Here is a 17,410-nt window from a genome sequence, read left to right on the forward strand (position 1 = left end):
CTGAACACTCAAGCACCTATAACTTTTCTGAGATTCAGATGCATAATATTCAATTGCCTATAAGATAATCCAACTAGGACATTTCGCATGTACACAAAAACTTTAATAGTTCATTTCATTTGAGTTTCCTCACTTAAACTATTTTTTTCTCCTGTACTTATCGCTCCTTAGAATCCATATACAGGTTCTCTATGAGTCGGACCATATCTTCGGTACTTAACAAGGATGCTCTTCATCCTTAATTTTATAAAAATCAGTAACTGCTTGAAATCTCATTGAAAGTTCCTTTTCCCCTAATACTCCAGAATCAGATCTCAAAAATGTCAGTGTATCCATTTCTTAAATCTTGTTATCTCCTTTTCATCTCTATTATGACTTTCTTCATTTAGTGTGGCCTGACCACTATATACTTCCCTAAGAGGAACATCTATCTCTTGTCTCCAATGATCCCAATTCCCCTGATAAATCCCTTAGGAAAAGTCCTTCAGTGGACCGTTTTACCCTATAGCAGAATCCACTGGAAGAGTGTATATAATACAGATTCCAAGGACCCACCTCCAGTGAGGCAGGCAACGCTTAAGAATGAATCATTCTGATTTCAACATAGACATTTTAATAATTAAGGTATGTTTATATAATTAAAAACAAAATAAGCAATGATAATTTTTAATTATGCTTGTTTTAAAGTTTTCTAGTACTTACCATCTCCTGATCCTAACATGGTATTCTTCTTTGTTCTTCTATTCATCACTTTAGTAGTTTTAAACATAATTTTTTAATTGCATTAATTTTTATGTCTCTTGACTCCCTCACAAATTAAGTGAAGAGTCCTGGTGTGGTGCTGTAGGTTAATGCGCCAGAATGCAAAGCCATTTGAACTGCAAGGTTGGCGGTTCAAGCTCACCAGCTGCTTCTAGGAAACACTATACAGGGTCGCTATGGGTTGGAACCGACTCAACAGCACTTAACAACATCACTTCTCCAACTCCTGAAGCTTTCTTGCATTCCTTTTTCAACTTGTAAAAAATACTTTTAATGTTCATCAAGGTTGATAAAATTTACATTCTGTTCCACAGCCACAATGGACTATTACTACTAATGTTCTGTCCCTATGTTAATTTTGATTTGTAGCTAATAGTTTTATATTCCAGATGGCTCTGATACATAGTCAGATTTGGCAACTACTGCCTTATAGAACAAAGTATCTGCTGTGCAACAAGTCTTCTAAGACTTTGTTGGAGTCTGGTTACTATCTATTTCTCTAGCCTTATTTCTATCTCACATTTTGTGATTCAGCAACACTGAACTACTTAATAATTTGCTGAATGCTATTTGTCACCTCAGACTTTGCTCATGGTGTTACTTTTACCTGGGACACCTTTCATTCCCTTTTACATTATTTATTCTTATTCATCTCTCAAAATCCAACTCAAGTACTACTTTTTGCTTCTTTCAGGATATATTAGGTATCCCATTTTGCTGTACATTTCTATTAGGACAATTAATACATTGAATCAGATCATGCTTATCCCCACACACCTAGAGGGGAAGGACTGTGCCTTGTTTATCACTCTATCTCTCCAGTACCCTAGCACAGTGCTGTTTTATGTTGTTATTGTTGTTAGTGCCATCGAGTCATGTCTGACCTATAGTGCCCCTGTATAGGGTTTCTGAGGAGCAGCTATTGAATTTGAACTGCTGATCTTGTGGTTCAAACTGACTTTGTAGTGCATTAACCCACAGAAGCACACACAGCAGCAATTCAGTTACCTAAGCATATGTAAACACTGAACAGGAGTGTACATACACAATCTCTGTATGCTGATTATATAAGAATAATACAGAAATGCTACAGTAGTCAGGAAAAAAGGTAGTTACATAAGCTTATAACAAACATACCTCCACATTCTTCTATAAGATTGGCTATGGTTTCTGCCTCATCTTCAGCCATTTTTAATATATTACTAAGTCCATCAAGTACTACTTGCACAACTTGTGCATCTTTTACAGTTAGCAAGTTGCAGAAAGGTGGGATTACATTTTGTTGGATAAGGTAAGCCACCTGAAGAATAAAAACAGCATAAAATACATATTAGTGAACTTTTCTGTGTACCATCTATTATCCCACTGAAGTTAATTTTTATTTTGAAATTTGAGAATGGAAACATGACCTCATCTCTTCCAGCTATTAAGTTACATATTAATTTAATCTTTTCCTTTTTAATGTAGCTAAGCTTACTTTCCTTGAATTTAGAAAGTGAAAGGAAAACAAAAATGAAAGAATCACTGAACATCATATTCAACATTTCTTTGCCATAGGAATACTTCCTTTAAAGATGCTTTCCCTTCTAAGATTAAGAGATGGTGAAACCAGTTAAAAAACATTATTTTAAAAAATTGTAATTGTTTATGGTTCTTTGCTGTAACAAATGATTAGAACTGTCATGAGATTTACCTTTTGACTATTTGTTTTCTTAATATTTTTCTATCATTTTAGTAGTGTTATAAAGTTAATTTCCATGAATTATATTTATCTTCTGCTTTATGTTCATATTTAAATGAAGTCACCCCTTATTACCAGTCTACAGGATCGTTTGAAAGTTATCAATGCCTCCAAAATTCATCCTTTTCTTAATCTACTTTGCAACAGATCTAGTGTTCTCAAATCTACTTTTCCATTGCCAACTAAAACTTTGCCACCAGCACAATCCTACCAACGAGCACCTTTTTAAAATTTATGCCCTAAGTGCCTCATATGATTCAACATAATTCTTAGTTTCAGCCATGTGGTTGACTTTAATTCATTATATGGTTTGCTGCTGACAAACTTTTGGGTTGCCTTTTTATACCTTTTAACTCATTTATAGAATTTGTGAGTTAGTCTCATTCTGCCATGTCATATTACATGGCCTTATTCCTTAATACTTAATAGCTAAAAAACAAAAGAAAACAAAAACCAAGCAACCAAAAACAAAATAATATGACAAACAATTCAATTAAAAATGGGTCAAACAACCAGGAGGCAGGCTTGCAGAATGTGCCCTTTGGTTGTTTAACTTATTATATATTCCTGAGTACTTTCGTGTAAACACCCGCCGTCCCCTCCCCCGCAATAAACAGAGGGAATAAAAGCAAATACTGTTGAATGGTGGATGCATGGAGAAGATTGTAATCACTGTAATGAAATGGTAAGTGTAAAACTGATGTTTTCCCATATAAACTATATCACTCAATTCAAAATAAAAACTTCAAACCAAACAAAACTGGCCAAAGACTTTATGAGACTCTTTATAAAAGAAACACAAATATCCAAAAGTCCATGTTGTTGTGGTTGTTAGGTACCACTGAGTCAGTACCGACTCATAGCAACCCTATGCACAACAAAACTTAACACTGCCCGGTCCTGAACCAACCTCACAATTGTTGCTACACCTGAGTCCATTGCTGCTGCTTCTGTGCCAATCCATTTAGTTGGGGGTCATAGTCTTTTTCTCTAATCCTCCACTTTACCAAACATGATATTCTTCTCCAGCGATTGGTCCCTCCTGACAATATGTCTGAAGTATAAGACTAAGTCTGGCCACCCTGGCCTCCAAGGAGCACTCTGGCTGTACTTCTTCCAACACAGATCTGTTTGTTCTTTTTGCAGCCCATGGTACTTTCAATATTCTCCTCCAGCACCATACCTCAAATGCATCGATTCCTCTAAGATCTTCTTTATTCACTGTCCAATTTTCACATGCATATGAGATAACTGAAAATAGTATGGCTTGGGTCAGGCACACCTTAGTCCTCAAACCAATTATCTTTGCTTTTGAACACATTTTTTTTAAAGCTCACTTATTCAAGGGCAAAGCCCTTTCCAGAGCCTAATACACAGGTCCCTGTACTCCTACCCTTAAGGAATTAAGGACCAATCTCTTTCTAATTACATGTCAGGTATTCATGCAAACATAAAAAAAATATTTGCATGCCCTCCAATTGGCTAGAACATAATTAAAAAATTTAAGAACAATTTGAAGATAAACAAGAAAAAAAGTGTGTCTAAAGTGGGGAAAAAGCACAATGGAAGAAATAAAGTTTCCAATAGATTGTCATCCCCTGTAGTCATTGACGTTAGAATATTCTTGTAGGTTAAGAAACTGAAAAGAGAACACTCTTGTCTATGAAATATGACTAAAGAAATTCAAGGTGATGCTTTCATTGGGGTGTATGTGTGTGTCTCACAGAATGCTATTATAATCTTGCTTATTATTTAAGATGTACTGTTACTGTATCAATCTTCACAAATAAAAAAGCTGAACTTACTTGATCTTTTCTTCCACTAATCGTTAAGTTACTTATGGCCCAAGCAGCTTCTTTCTGAGTGCCAAAATCTCCCTGCAAAAGCAAAGCAAATGGTTACAAATGGTAACATATGCGAAACTGGAATAACGATTTTCTGAAATGATTAATCATTTTCCCATGTTTCTTTCTAGTTTTGTTGCTGTCTTTGTTAAATACCATTGATTTTGTTCTGACCCACAGTGACCATGTACAGGGTTTCCCAGGAGAGGTTGGTGGGTTTGAACCTCCAACCTTGGGGTTAGCAGTCCAGTGCTTATCCTATAGGGTCACAACCGGGATATGTATTTTTTACAGAAGTCTCTGAACTATAGCTAGTCTACTCTTTTTTTTTTTTTTTTTTTAAATCTCCTGGAAACCAACTGATTTGCTATTACTGTTGACAAATATAAAAACATATACAATTTCACTATGATCAGGACTTCTGAGTTAAAGTATCCTTTTAAATTTTTCACAAAGATTTCTAACAATTTAACAAATAGCCAGTACGGCACTGTAGACTAAGCATTGGACTGCTAACCTCAAGGTTGATGGTTTTTATCAACTAGCCTCTCACTGGAAACCCTATATATGGCTGCTATGAATCGGAGCTGATTAATCGACTCAAGCGTGGTAACAGTAGTGAGGGTGGCCCAGGATCAGGAAGTGTTTCGTTCTGCTGTGCACAAGGTTGCTATGGGTTGGTACCAACTCGATGGCACCTAACAACAACAAATCGATACTTAACAATAACAAGGTGACTATGATAAAATGTTGCCCAAATACATGTGTACACTGCCGTTCAAATACAAATTGGCAAAATATATCTTAAAATGTGACTTACATTGGACTGCGAACCACAAGGTTAGTGGTTCAAACTCACTAGTTTCTCCTATATATAGGGTAGCTATGAGTCGGAACCGAGTTGATGGCAATTAATAATAATATGTATGTCTTTCAGCTTATTTAGTGAACACAGTGGCTCTGTAGGATAAGCATGGAAACATGAACCACAAGGTCATTTGTTTGAACCCACTACCTGTTCCCCTTAGATTTGCTCCTGCACAGATTTAAAGCCTGGAAAATCCTATAAAGGATCACTATGAGTTGGAACTGACTTGATGGTACTTAACGACAACTACATATCAAGGGGCTTCAAAAAGTTTGTGGAAAAATGGAATTAAAAGATAATGAAATAATAATAATAAAAAAAGATAATTATTATCTTTTTAAAAAAAATTCCATTTTTCCACAAACTTTTTGATGCCCCCTTATATGGCCATGTTGCTGTTGTTAAGTGCTGTCTACTCAGTTACAACTCAGTGACCCTGCATAGAGTTTCCAAGGAGTAATCTTGTCATTATCAGTCCATTACTTATCCTACAGTGCTACACCAGAACTCCTGTCCCAGCAGTACCATAACAGCCAAATAGGAAAAGCAACTAAGAGTCTTAATAGAGGCATAGTTGACTAAATGCAGCAATGAGATAGTAATCAGCTATTATATATTAGGAGGCCTTGAGTGGCTTGACTAGTAACCAAAAGATTGACAATGTGAACCCAGAGGCAACTTAGATGATAGGCCTAGAGAACTGCTTCTGAAAAATCAAAGCCTTGAAAACACTATGGAGCATTTCTACTATGCATATATGGGGTTTTGCTTTGAGTTGTAATTCACTTGGCAGCAACTAACAACAACAAATTGAGTATTAAGAAGACTGTTATAGTTGTTATAATTGCTGTTAAGTCAGTTCTGATGCACAGCCAGTACCCTGTACAGGCTTTCTGAGACTGTAAATCTTTGTGTGGGAGCAGAAAATCTAATCTTTCTCCTTCTGAGTGCTTGATGGGCTTACAGTCCAGTCCTTATCCTACAGAGTCACTGCATTCCCATTAACGATGTTGTTGTTTAAGTTATGGAAAAACGTTTATGATGTCAAATGCAAAAACAAAGTATGCAAAATAAGAGAAATGCAAAATTAAAGTTGCATTGGGCTATCCTTTCTTATTTATGTTGTTGTTGGTTAAGTGACACTGAGTCAGTTCTGACTCATAGGGCTTCCGAAGAGCACCTGGTAGGTTTGAACCACCGACATGTGGTCCAGTGCTTTAACCTGCAGGGCCACACCAGGCTTCTGTAAGACTTTTAAAATCCAAATATTTGTCAGTGCGGTTGTAGGAGTGAAAAAGGGTACAACTTCAAAGAGGGAATTGGTATTACATAGCAAAAGTTTTATATGTTTATCCTTTGATGCAGTAACCCCAAATGTTAAGTGTCATTGAGTCGATTCCGACCCACAGTGACCCTGGTTTAGGGTTTCCAAGGAGTGGCTGGTTAAGCTTGATTTTGCAGTTCAAACGACTCTACAGTCCAGCACATTAACCTGTAGCACCACAAATAAACCCTACTTATAAGCTACTCTTCAAAGTACTAATTGATAGCAAAGCACAGGAAATATCCTAAATTTCATGAAACAGAGTGTCATGTAGCTACAATAAAAGGAATAAAGAAACTACATATGATAGCGACTTCAGGAAACAGTTTTCCTTTGTTGTTTTTGTTATACATCTACTTATATTTCAAAAAGACTCAATGGGAGGATAAAAATGAATAAAAATTACTATCTGTAAAAGAAGGCAGAGACTAGTAAGGTAAGGATAGAAATGGAATTCAGACCTTGAAAGGCATACATTTTTGACTTGGGAACAGTATATGTGCGCTATATAATTTTTTTTAATAAAATAAAAAGTTATTCCAGAAAATAAAAAACAAAAAATCCACTTGTACATCAAGTTAGTGACTTACCACACATAATTATTTCAAGTGATATAATTTATTTTCAAGCAGATCAGTGGTAAAATATACTCTAAAAACAAAAAGAACTTCAAGGAAATCTTAAAACTGGATTCAGTAGTGATGTATTAGTAGCAATGTTGGTCTTGTTATTTTGATATATCTTATATATGTGTATATGCTGCTATGTGTCATCGAGTCAGTTCTGACTCACAGCAACCCAAAGGTATAAATCTTTAGGGGAGCAAAAAGCCTTATCTTTCTTTGGGGGATCGACTGGTGGATTCTAACTGCCAACCTGGCAGTTAGCAGCCTAGCACGTAATCCACTACACTACCAGGGACCCTTATATGTGTATATGGCTGAGGTGGATGTGAGCCATGGAGTCAGTTCTGGCTCACAGCAACCATGTATAAGGTTCCCTAGGATATACATTTTTATAGGAGCAGAAAGCCTCATCTTTCTCTCAGAGTGGCTGGTAGATTCAAACTGCTAATCTAACACACACATACAGATCAAAGTGTATAATGTATATACGCTGTTGTTAAGTGCTGTTGAGTCGGTTCTGACTCAGTGACCCTGCATACGGTTTCAGAGGAGCGACTGGTGAGTTTGAACTGCCGACCTGTGGTCCAGTGTTTTTTTTCCTACAGTGCCACAGTAGAACTATGTGTATATGTTGTTGTTGTAAGTGCCATCAAGTTGGTTCCGGCATAGAGATCCTATATAGGGTTTTCGAAGAGCAGCTAGTGAGTTTGAGCTATAGACCTTGCGGTTCAAACCGACCTAGTGGTCCAATGCTTTATCCCGCAGTGTCACACCAGGACTCCATGTTGAATGAATGAATATGTATATATATATATCTCATAAAACAAGTAAAGTATTTTTTGCATTTTTTTCAGCACAAGAGAAATGAAAATGTACAGCTTAGGAAGTGAAATTAAAAACCTGTTACACTAGCAGTGGCAACTATAAAAGGTTACTTTGGTCAGGGGCAAGGAATGACAAGAAGAGTAATAATGACTTTTCAGATAACATAAAAATCCATAGTTCCTTAATGGTACAATACAATATCCACTCTGGTGACATATCATGGTTGCGATGAAACCATGTAATTCTAAAAAATAATAACAACAACAAAAAAGATCAAGCATTTTCCCTGCCTTTCTTAAATAAGAAAAGCTGATTATTAAAGAATCCTGGCTATATATAAAGAATGACAGAATTAGAAATCCATCATTTAGCAATTCCTAATGAAACAATGAAAATTCTTGTGTGATGCTATAGGATAAACACTGGACCACGAAACTGGTTTGAACCGCAAGGTCAGCAGTTCAAACCCACCAGAAAAACTCCTCGGAAACCCAATGTAGTGTTGCTATGGTTTGGAATTGACTCAATGGCACTTAACAACTAAGAAATAACAGATCCAGGCAATGATCATCAATGGTTGCTTAAAAACCACTAGATGAAAGACTGATAGATACAATCAGCTTGGTAACACCTCGTTGGTAACACCTAAGCCCACTCACCAATCTTCATCACTAGACATAGAACACACAGTATGTGCCTCCTGACATGAATTATTAGGAAGTATGTAGGATAAGAACTTGACCACTAGCCATGAAGGTGGCAGTTCAAACTCACCAGCCGCTAATCATAAACCCTATACAAGGTCATTATGAGTCAGAGGTGACTCTATGGCACTAAACAACAGAGCAGTGCACAAGGTATTTTTAAGTAAAACACCAAAGCTAATCTAACAGTTTATAGGAAATTAGCTTGCATTAGCAGTTTATAGAGAATCCTGGTGTGGTGCTATAGGATAAGCACTGGACTGCTAACTACGAGGTTGGTGGCTCAAACCCACCACCTGCTCAAATACAGGGTTCACTGTGAATCGAACTAACTCGACAGCACCTAACAACAGCATCAGTTTTTAGAAGGAACCCTGGTGGTGCAGTGGATTCAGCAATGACTGCAAACCACAAAGTTGGTGATTCAAACCTACCAGCTGCACTGTGGGAGACATATGAAGCTTTCTACTCCCGCAAAGGTTTATAGCTTCAGAAATCGTACATCGCAGTTATACTCTGCTCTACAGGGTCACTATCAATTGGAATTGACTTGTTTGCAGTGGTTTTTTAAAAATCAGTTTATAAGAAACAGGAATACAAGATATATAGAGTTATTTCAGAAAAAATTCTCATACTCTGATCGCAACATTAATGCCTGGCCTATTTCCCAAGTATTAGTAAGAGTCTGAGAGCTGATATAAACCCATTGCCTTTGAGTCAATTCCAACTCATAGGGACCCTACAGGATAGTATAGAACTGCTTTCTAGGGTTTCTGAGGCTGTAAATCTTTTTATAAAAGACACTGCCTTGTCTTTTTCCTGAGAAGTAGTTGGAGGGTTCAAACGGCTGATCTTTCAGTTATTGGCCCAATGCAATGCTTATTCCACAGTCTCATCATGACTCCTTGAGAGCTGATATTCTTGACTCAGAGTAGTAGAACTGCTCCTTAGGGTTTCCAAAACTGTAAATCTTTATGGGAGGGCATTGCCTCATCTTTACCCACACTGAGCGACTGGTGGCTTTGAACCACTGACCTAGTGGTTAGTAGCACAATGCCTAACTCACAGTGCCACCAGGGCTGCTCGAGAGACAGTATGTGGTTGCTGTTAAATGGCATCGAGTTGGTTCCAACTCATATCAAGCCTGTATAGGGTTTCTGAGGAGCAGCTGGTAAGATTGAATCCCCAACTCTGCAGTTAGCAGGCTAGTGCTTATCCTATAGTGCTACTCAGGACTCCAAAGAGAAGATATGTTGCTATAGTTGTTAAGTGCCATAGTCAGTTCCAGCCCAAAGAGACTTAGTACAGGGTTTCCAAGAAGTGACTGATGATTTTATTTTAGACCACCACCCTTATGGTTCAAAATGACTTTGTGGTCTTGCACTTATTCTACGGTGCCATACCAGAACTGAAAAAAGACACAGAATATACTTAATAGTATATTTACTTAGTTGGTTTGACATCTTGAGCAATTTACCTGATCTTGTGGGTTAATGCACCAGACTGCACAGCCATGTGAACTTTGGCAGTTCAAACTCACCAGCTGCTCCTTGGAAACCCTACAGGGTCGCTATGGGTCAGAACTGACTCAATTGCACTTCACAACAACAACAAATATCACTGGTGGTACTATAAGGTTAGCACTGGACTGCTACAAGGTTGGTGGTTCAAACACACCAGCTGCTACTCGGAAACCCTTTACAGGATCACTATGTATCGGAACTGACTTGACGGCATTTAACAACAACCTCACAGGGTTACAGTATTTACTAAAGCGCTCAAAACACTAAATATACATTTCTTATTAGTAGTAATGGACTACTGGTGTGGCACTGCAGGATTAGCACCAGACTGTGAACCACAAGGTCAGAAGTTCAAACAGCTGTTCCTTGGAAATCCTACAAAGGGTCAGTATGAGTCAGAACCAACTCAATGGCACTTAACAAACATTAGTAGTAATAATATTGATTTTTTAATAAAACTCAAGAGTGTCAATTTTAGAACTATTTACAGAAGAAGGGCCAGGGGTTTCCATAATAAAATTCTTGTATGTAAAGCAATATTGGATTCAAAATTTTAATACTTTACAGAGACAGTGTTTGTACAATTCTACAGTTCTTTGTGGTGGTTATGTACCGTGGAGTCGGTTCCGACTTACAGATACAGTGTATAGGGTTTCCGAGGCTTTAACTTTTAAAGGCGCAAAAAGCCTCATCTGTCTCCCGTGGAACCACTGGTAGTTCCAAACTGCTGACCTTGAGATTAACAGCTCAACTTGTAACCACTAAGGATAAACCGAAAAGTATATACTCACCTCATTTGTTAGATTTAAGTCCCTACCCCTAATGTAGTAGACACACGAGATGACTTCTTACCTTATCCAAGAGGTGTATTATCATTGGTACGAGGTTGGCATCAATTACTGCCTGAACCTGTTGCTGATTTCCAGCGGTGATGTTAGACAGGAACCACACTGCTTCCTGTGGAACAAGATTTTTTCAATATACCTCATTAAAAAATAAAATCTGCATATGAGCCAAGAGGAAATTCATTGACTATATCATTCAAATAGTTTTATTATAAAGTCAGTTTCATAATTAAAAGTTTAGGAATCTCAATTCCTCTATCTCATTCCCTCTTTTTTGAAAAAGATAAATTTATGATAAACTACAGAATTATATGAAGTATTCTTCAAAGCAATGTTCTTAAACATTGCCTATCACTCAAAAGAAGTCTGGCTGAACAAATACTAAGGAATTAATGCAGAATTGCTAAATGCAAGTCTTTTACAAGACTGCTTGCTGTAAATGGGAAATATTCCTTCCTACCATAATGTGCTTTATTGCTATTTTATTCTGATCAACAGTCCTAGCCAATTGGCTAGCCAAAATGGGGTGGGTGGGCCTACAAAGGCAAGAAGTGACTGGCTTACATGCTTTCAAGAGGGAATCTAGATCCAGAAGGCATGAAGGAAGGTAGAATCTCCACTGAGTACTATCCAGTCTGTCTAGACGGGGCTGATGAAATGAAATGCGGATGGGTCTCTTGTGTTACAATAGTGAATAACTGTTATCAGGACTGATTGTGAGGGTTGGAAATGTAAAGGTAGACATTTTGTAGCAAGGAGGGGAGTGATTAACTTTTCAGTCTAGGAGCGGAGTTCCCTAGGACCATCAAGGGAGAAGAGCGGAGAGCAGGACCCTACCCAGAGAAGCAGTGACTATGATGTGGAGAGATGGAGCAGCTAGGGACTTTAGATCCAGAGAGGGAGATGGGCTGTGTGTTGACGACCGGGGAGCAAGCTTGTAGTATATACTCTTTGGTTGGTTGATGATGCATGGAGGGGATTGTAACCATGGCAATAAAATGATGTATGATAGAATGAATGCAAAACTAATATTTTCCCATGTAAACTATGACATAATTCACAATAAAACATTAAAAAAAAAATCCTAGCCAAAGCCCTATCTCACTCTGTTATTCATGAACAGGAGATATGAAAAATGAAATAGTGGGTTATTTCAGTATACTCTTTAATAATCTTTTATGCTACATCTTTTCTTCTAGAACTAAAGTTAAATCAATGTTGTGATTGCTTGAATGATCTACTTTAATGATCTCTTTATGTTACTTCCCTTTATGTAACAATGGTGTCACTTTTGCCAATACAGTGAGTGGTCTGATCCCATGTGTTTATAACTTTGATAGATAATAAATGCAAACTGAAACCACAGTTTCAGTGGAAATATTTACCCAGTAGCTAATGCATAATATTATAATTTACTAAATTTGTTAAATTTATTGATCAATACAGGGACATCATAGTTTCTGTATTTAACCTAGTAATCAAGTTTTATTCCAAAAAATATTAATATTAGCTAATGTACACAATAGGCTCTTTTGGATCAGATCACAGGACCATTTTTAATGAACCTGTTAGAGATTTTAGGGTGCTAGGCTAGGCAGGTGAGCTATTCTTGGGTTGTAATCATCGGCAATGTTGTAATCAGCACCCATATATTTCTACAACAGCCTCAGATGCACTCCAATATCAGCATCACCAGTCAGCGCCCCCTTTCTATAGCCTCTTAGTGCACGCATACACACACACACACACACACACACAAATATTACACAAAATTTTACATTTAGACTATAAACTAGTTAAAACACTCATTTAAAAAGGTTCACTCATACAACATTCAACACCCAATTATCTCTGTTTCATCATTTCCAAGAGAGCCAAATTAGTACTTTACTACTGGATTGCCTTATATATGGAAAATCATACATTATAATCCATGTTACAGTGAGATATTTTACAGTCCACGTAAGTTTTAATGACAGCTTATAGTTTCAGTATTATGAATAGTTCTCAGATCCTAATTTTACAAATGAAAATTGCTGATACTTTATGTGCTATTTGTTAAATTTCATTACTTACTTTATTAATTTTCTCTTTGGAATGCGTCAGAAGTGCTGGGAAGTGTGAAAGAGCATCACAATTCAAAACAACTTGTGTTTGCTCATCAGTTCCAGTAACAATGTTGCCTACTGCTCGAAGTGCAGCAGTCTGAAATATAAAATGATTTAATGAGATGTTGTTCCATGTGAAGTACTCAATTGTCACAAAGACAGAGGTTATGAATGCTCCATTCATTCATTTAGCTATCTCATCCTTTTTGAGCATTCAACTTTGTGATAAGCACTGCTCTGGACACAAAGGTGAATAGGGCAGACTTAAGTTATTTTCAACCTTTACTCAGCTTATACAGTCATTTGGCAAACACAACAAACAAATGAGAAAGATACTTTTAGATAAGCAATTAGATTTTAAACATAGAGAGTGGTGGTAAAGGTTGCACAATATGGGGAATGTTAAGAAGGCCTGTCACTGCACATGTTAAATTCAAACATGTACTTTGTAAACAAAATTGCTTTCCCATCTTAAAAAAATTCATCCATTTAAAGAATACAATTCAATGTTTTATAGTATATTAAGTTATGTTACTATTCTAAATATCTAATCCCCAAACATTTTCATCCCAGCAAAAAGAAATTCTGTAACCACTGGCAGTCACATGTATTAATACTTAATTCTTTTATTGCTGAACACTGTATAGATGTATCTATTTATCAACTGATAAACATCTGAGTTGTTTCCACTCTTTGGCTATTATGAGTAACCATTGCTAAAACATTTATGCAAACTTTTGTATCAACCCATGTTTTCACATGTAGAACTGGTAAGTCACATGACAACTTTTTTAGTTTGAGGAAATATTCCAAAGCAGTTGGACCATTTTACATTTCCATCAGTACTATATGAGAATTCCAGTTTCTCTGCATCCTTACCAGCAATTGTCATGTGCATAAAATTTATTTTTTTTTTAAATCATGGTCATTCTAGTGAGTGTAGTACAGAATGGTATCTCACTGTGGTTTTGCTTTATATTCCCTGCTGTTGGATAAGCACTGGACTGCTAGCTGCAAGGCTGTTCAAATTCACCAACCGCTCCTTGGAAACGCTATTCAGGGTCGGCTGTCAGAACAAACTCGACAGTAATTAACAATAGAAACAGCTATTGAGGAGCCATGGTGGCACATTGGCTAAGCATCTAGCTGCTAACTAAATAGTGGTTCAAACCTACCACCTCCTCCATGGGAGGATAGCTTTAGGATAGCTGAGATGGAATCAACTAAACAGCAATGGGTTAATCATTAATGAAGCTAAGCACTTCTTCACATGCTTCCTGGCTAATTGTATGTCTTCTTTGGAGAACTGTCTATTTAAAATCTTTGGCCAATTTTAAATTGGGTTGTTCATTATTGTTCAGCTGAAAAAATTTTAATAGATAATATTCTAAAAGCAAGTCACTTTTCAGGTATATGTTTTGCAAATATTTTCTTGTATTCTGTACGTTGTCTTTTCATTTTTAAAATGGTGCTCTAATTAAGCATAAGAGTTTGTCATTTTAATGAAATTCAAGTTATCCATGTTTTCTTTTATTATTGCTAACTGAAAGGTTGGTGATTCACATCTACTGGTTGTTCCTCAAGAGACAGACGAAGCAGTGTGCTTCCTGAAAGATTTATTGCTTCACTCTCTCACTGTTGCCATCTAGTTGCACAGAGGCAGAGGCCTGAATGTGTTCAAGATTCAGCTCTACCCGTAAACCACCACCATGGCCAAGGAAAGCATTGCTGCTGAAAGTGTAATGGACGTTAATACTGCTATATACGAGATGCTCAAGATGCCCTCATCCATGCTAGCCTAGCATGTGGAATTTGCGAAGCTGCCAAAGCCTCAGACAAGCATCAAGCCCATCTTTGTGTGCTTGCATCCAACTGTGATGAGTCTATGTATGTAAAGTTTGTAGAGGTCATTTATGTGCTGAACACCAAATTAACCTGATTAAGGCTGATGGCACCAAGACGTCAGGGGGATGGGGTAAGCCTCTGCGTAACTGACAGAGAGGGAAAACCTTGCAAAGTGGTTGACTGCTGTTGTTAATAGCTACAGCAAAGACTCTTAGGCCAAGAATGTCATCAAAGAATATTTCAAAAGCAAGAAATGAGACAATAAAATACTTAGTTCTCAAAAAAAAAATTTTATGGGGGCAGGTCTACTCTGTCCTACAGTCACTAAGAGTTAAATCAATTTCACAGCAAGTTTGGTGTCTTCAACTAAATCACTGCTTAGTTGAAGGTTATGAAGGTCTATGCCCGTTTTCTTTCATGACTTTAACCTAGTTTTAGCTCTTATATGTGGGAGTATGATTCGCTTCTGAGTTAATTTTTTTAGTGTGACATAAGGTAGAGATCCAATTTCATTGTTTTGCATGTGGTATTCAGTTGTTCCAAAACCATTTGTTCAAAAGACTATTCTTGCCCCACTGAATTGTCTTGACACCCTTGTTGAAAATCGACCATAGATATGAATTTATTTCTGAACTCTTGATTATACTCCATTGATCATGATGTCTAACCTTTCGTCAGTACCACAATCTTATTTATGGTTTGTTGTTAAGTGCTGTCGAGTCAGTTCTGACCCACAGTGGCACAGTATAGGGTTTCCAAGGAGTGGCTGGTGAGCTTGACTTGCTGATCTTGCAGTCAAACTACTTTCACAGTCCAGTCCGCATTAACCCACAGCACCCATAACAACATATCAAGTTTAGTTATATAGTAAATTTTGAAATAAGGTAGCAAGTCCTTTAACTTTGTTCTTTTTGAAGAGTGTCCTGGTATGGCACCGTGGGTTAACGTGCCAGACTACAAAGCCGTTTGAAGTGCAAGGTCGGTGGTTCAAGCTCACCAGCTGCTCCTTGGAAACCCTATACAGGGTGTCACTATGGGTCGGAATCAACTCGATGGCACTTTATAACAACAACATAGATCAAATTAGATAAAATGTTGTATCTGAAATTTGTGTCAAAGTATTTTTTGGGTACAGAGAATATATACAGAAGGCTCATTATTGTTCCTACATTTCTGAATTCTGGTGTGAAAGCTGAAGTTAAAAAAAAAAAAATCTCTATTAGTTATCAGGTAAAATACAGAACATTCACTTTCCTTGAAAACTGGCTAAACAAAATTCCCAGGCCCTATTTTTTGAATGAAGTCCAGTATTAAAACTGAAGATGCATTCTGAAAACACAAACTGAAAATCTACACCAAAATATAAGAAATGAAACTTAAGAAATACAAAGAATAAACATCTAGTAAGAATGTCAATTAATTAAAAAATACTCTCAAATAGTATAAACAGTATATTCTAATAATCAATTCTTTCTAAATTTAGTTAAGTTTTCCCTCTTTAAAGTGCTTTAGAGGGAATGCGTCTCAGTTCTGGTCATCACCATTTGAAGAGTTTTTAAGAGCTAAGGATACAGTAAAGATTTTAAGAACTGAGGATACAGTAAACATCCTAGGTATATTGAAACAGACATTCTGGATGCTGAGCTAAGGAATCAGCCTTATTTAAAAGGCTCCAAAGTTGATTTTGATGCCCAGTCAGGGTTGAGAACCAGCAAGTATATGGATTCCAAGTCATGATTAGAGTAAAACATAACATCACCTCAAAAGGATAGACAGAGTCTTCCCTTTACCACCACATTCTGTAAGTTGTCTTTTGATTTTTAAAATGGTGCTCTTATTAAGCACAAGAGTTTGCCATTTTGATGAAGTTCAAGCTTCCATTATGTGGCACTAGGCTACTAACTGGAAGGCTGGTGATGCTTATACTGCTTATATTTGGGTGAACTTCTCATCCTATCTTTTAGGGTTTCTCTAGATGATGTTCTTTGGAGTACATAAAAATTTAAATGCTTGAAATAATTTAGCAGTACATTTCAGACAAGGTGCACAATCTTTATCTTGTTGTTGCTATTAGGTGCTGTCAAGTCGGTACTGACCCATAGCGACCTTCTGCACAGCAGAACGAAACACTGCCTGATCCTGGGCCAACCTCACTAATGTTGCCATGCTTGAGTCCACTGATGCTGCCTCTTGGCCGATCCATCTCTTTGGGAGTCTTCCTCTTTTTCTCTGACCCTCCACCTTACCAAACATGATATCCTTTTCCAGTGACTGTTCCCTCCTGACAATATGTCTGAATTATGAGAGACGAAGTTTGGCCATCTTGGCCTCCAAGGAGCACTCTGGCTGCACTTCTTCCAAAATGGATCTATTGGTTCTTTTGGCAGCCCATGGC

At 37.2% G+C, this 17,410-nt stretch overlaps 1 protein-coding gene across 1 annotated transcript in view; it reads right to left on the reverse strand.

The window, feature by feature from the left end:
* Window positions 1-17,410, reverse strand: part of KPNA4 (karyopherin alpha 4 (importin alpha 3)) — a 75,579-nt gene that overhangs the window by 3,163 nt on the left and 55,006 nt on the right. Inside the window, exons 12-15 of the mRNA XM_006861789.1 lie at window positions 13,139-13,267; window positions 11,070-11,174; window positions 4,309-4,380; window positions 1,900-2,062 (exon numbers count right to left, since the gene is read on the reverse strand). Of these exons, the coding sequence (XP_006861851.1) occupies window positions 1,900-2,062; window positions 4,309-4,380; window positions 11,070-11,174; window positions 13,139-13,267 (469 nt within the window). The remainder of the gene's footprint in view (window positions 1-1,899; window positions 2,063-4,308; window positions 4,381-11,069; window positions 11,175-13,138; window positions 13,268-17,410) is intronic.

This window comes from Chrysochloris asiatica, unplaced genomic scaffold (genome assembly GCF_000296735.1).
Source record: "Chrysochloris asiatica unplaced genomic scaffold, ChrAsi1.0 scaffold00043, whole genome shotgun sequence".
Taxonomy (NCBI): Eukaryota; Metazoa; Chordata; class Mammalia; order Afrosoricida; family Chrysochloridae; genus Chrysochloris; species Chrysochloris asiatica.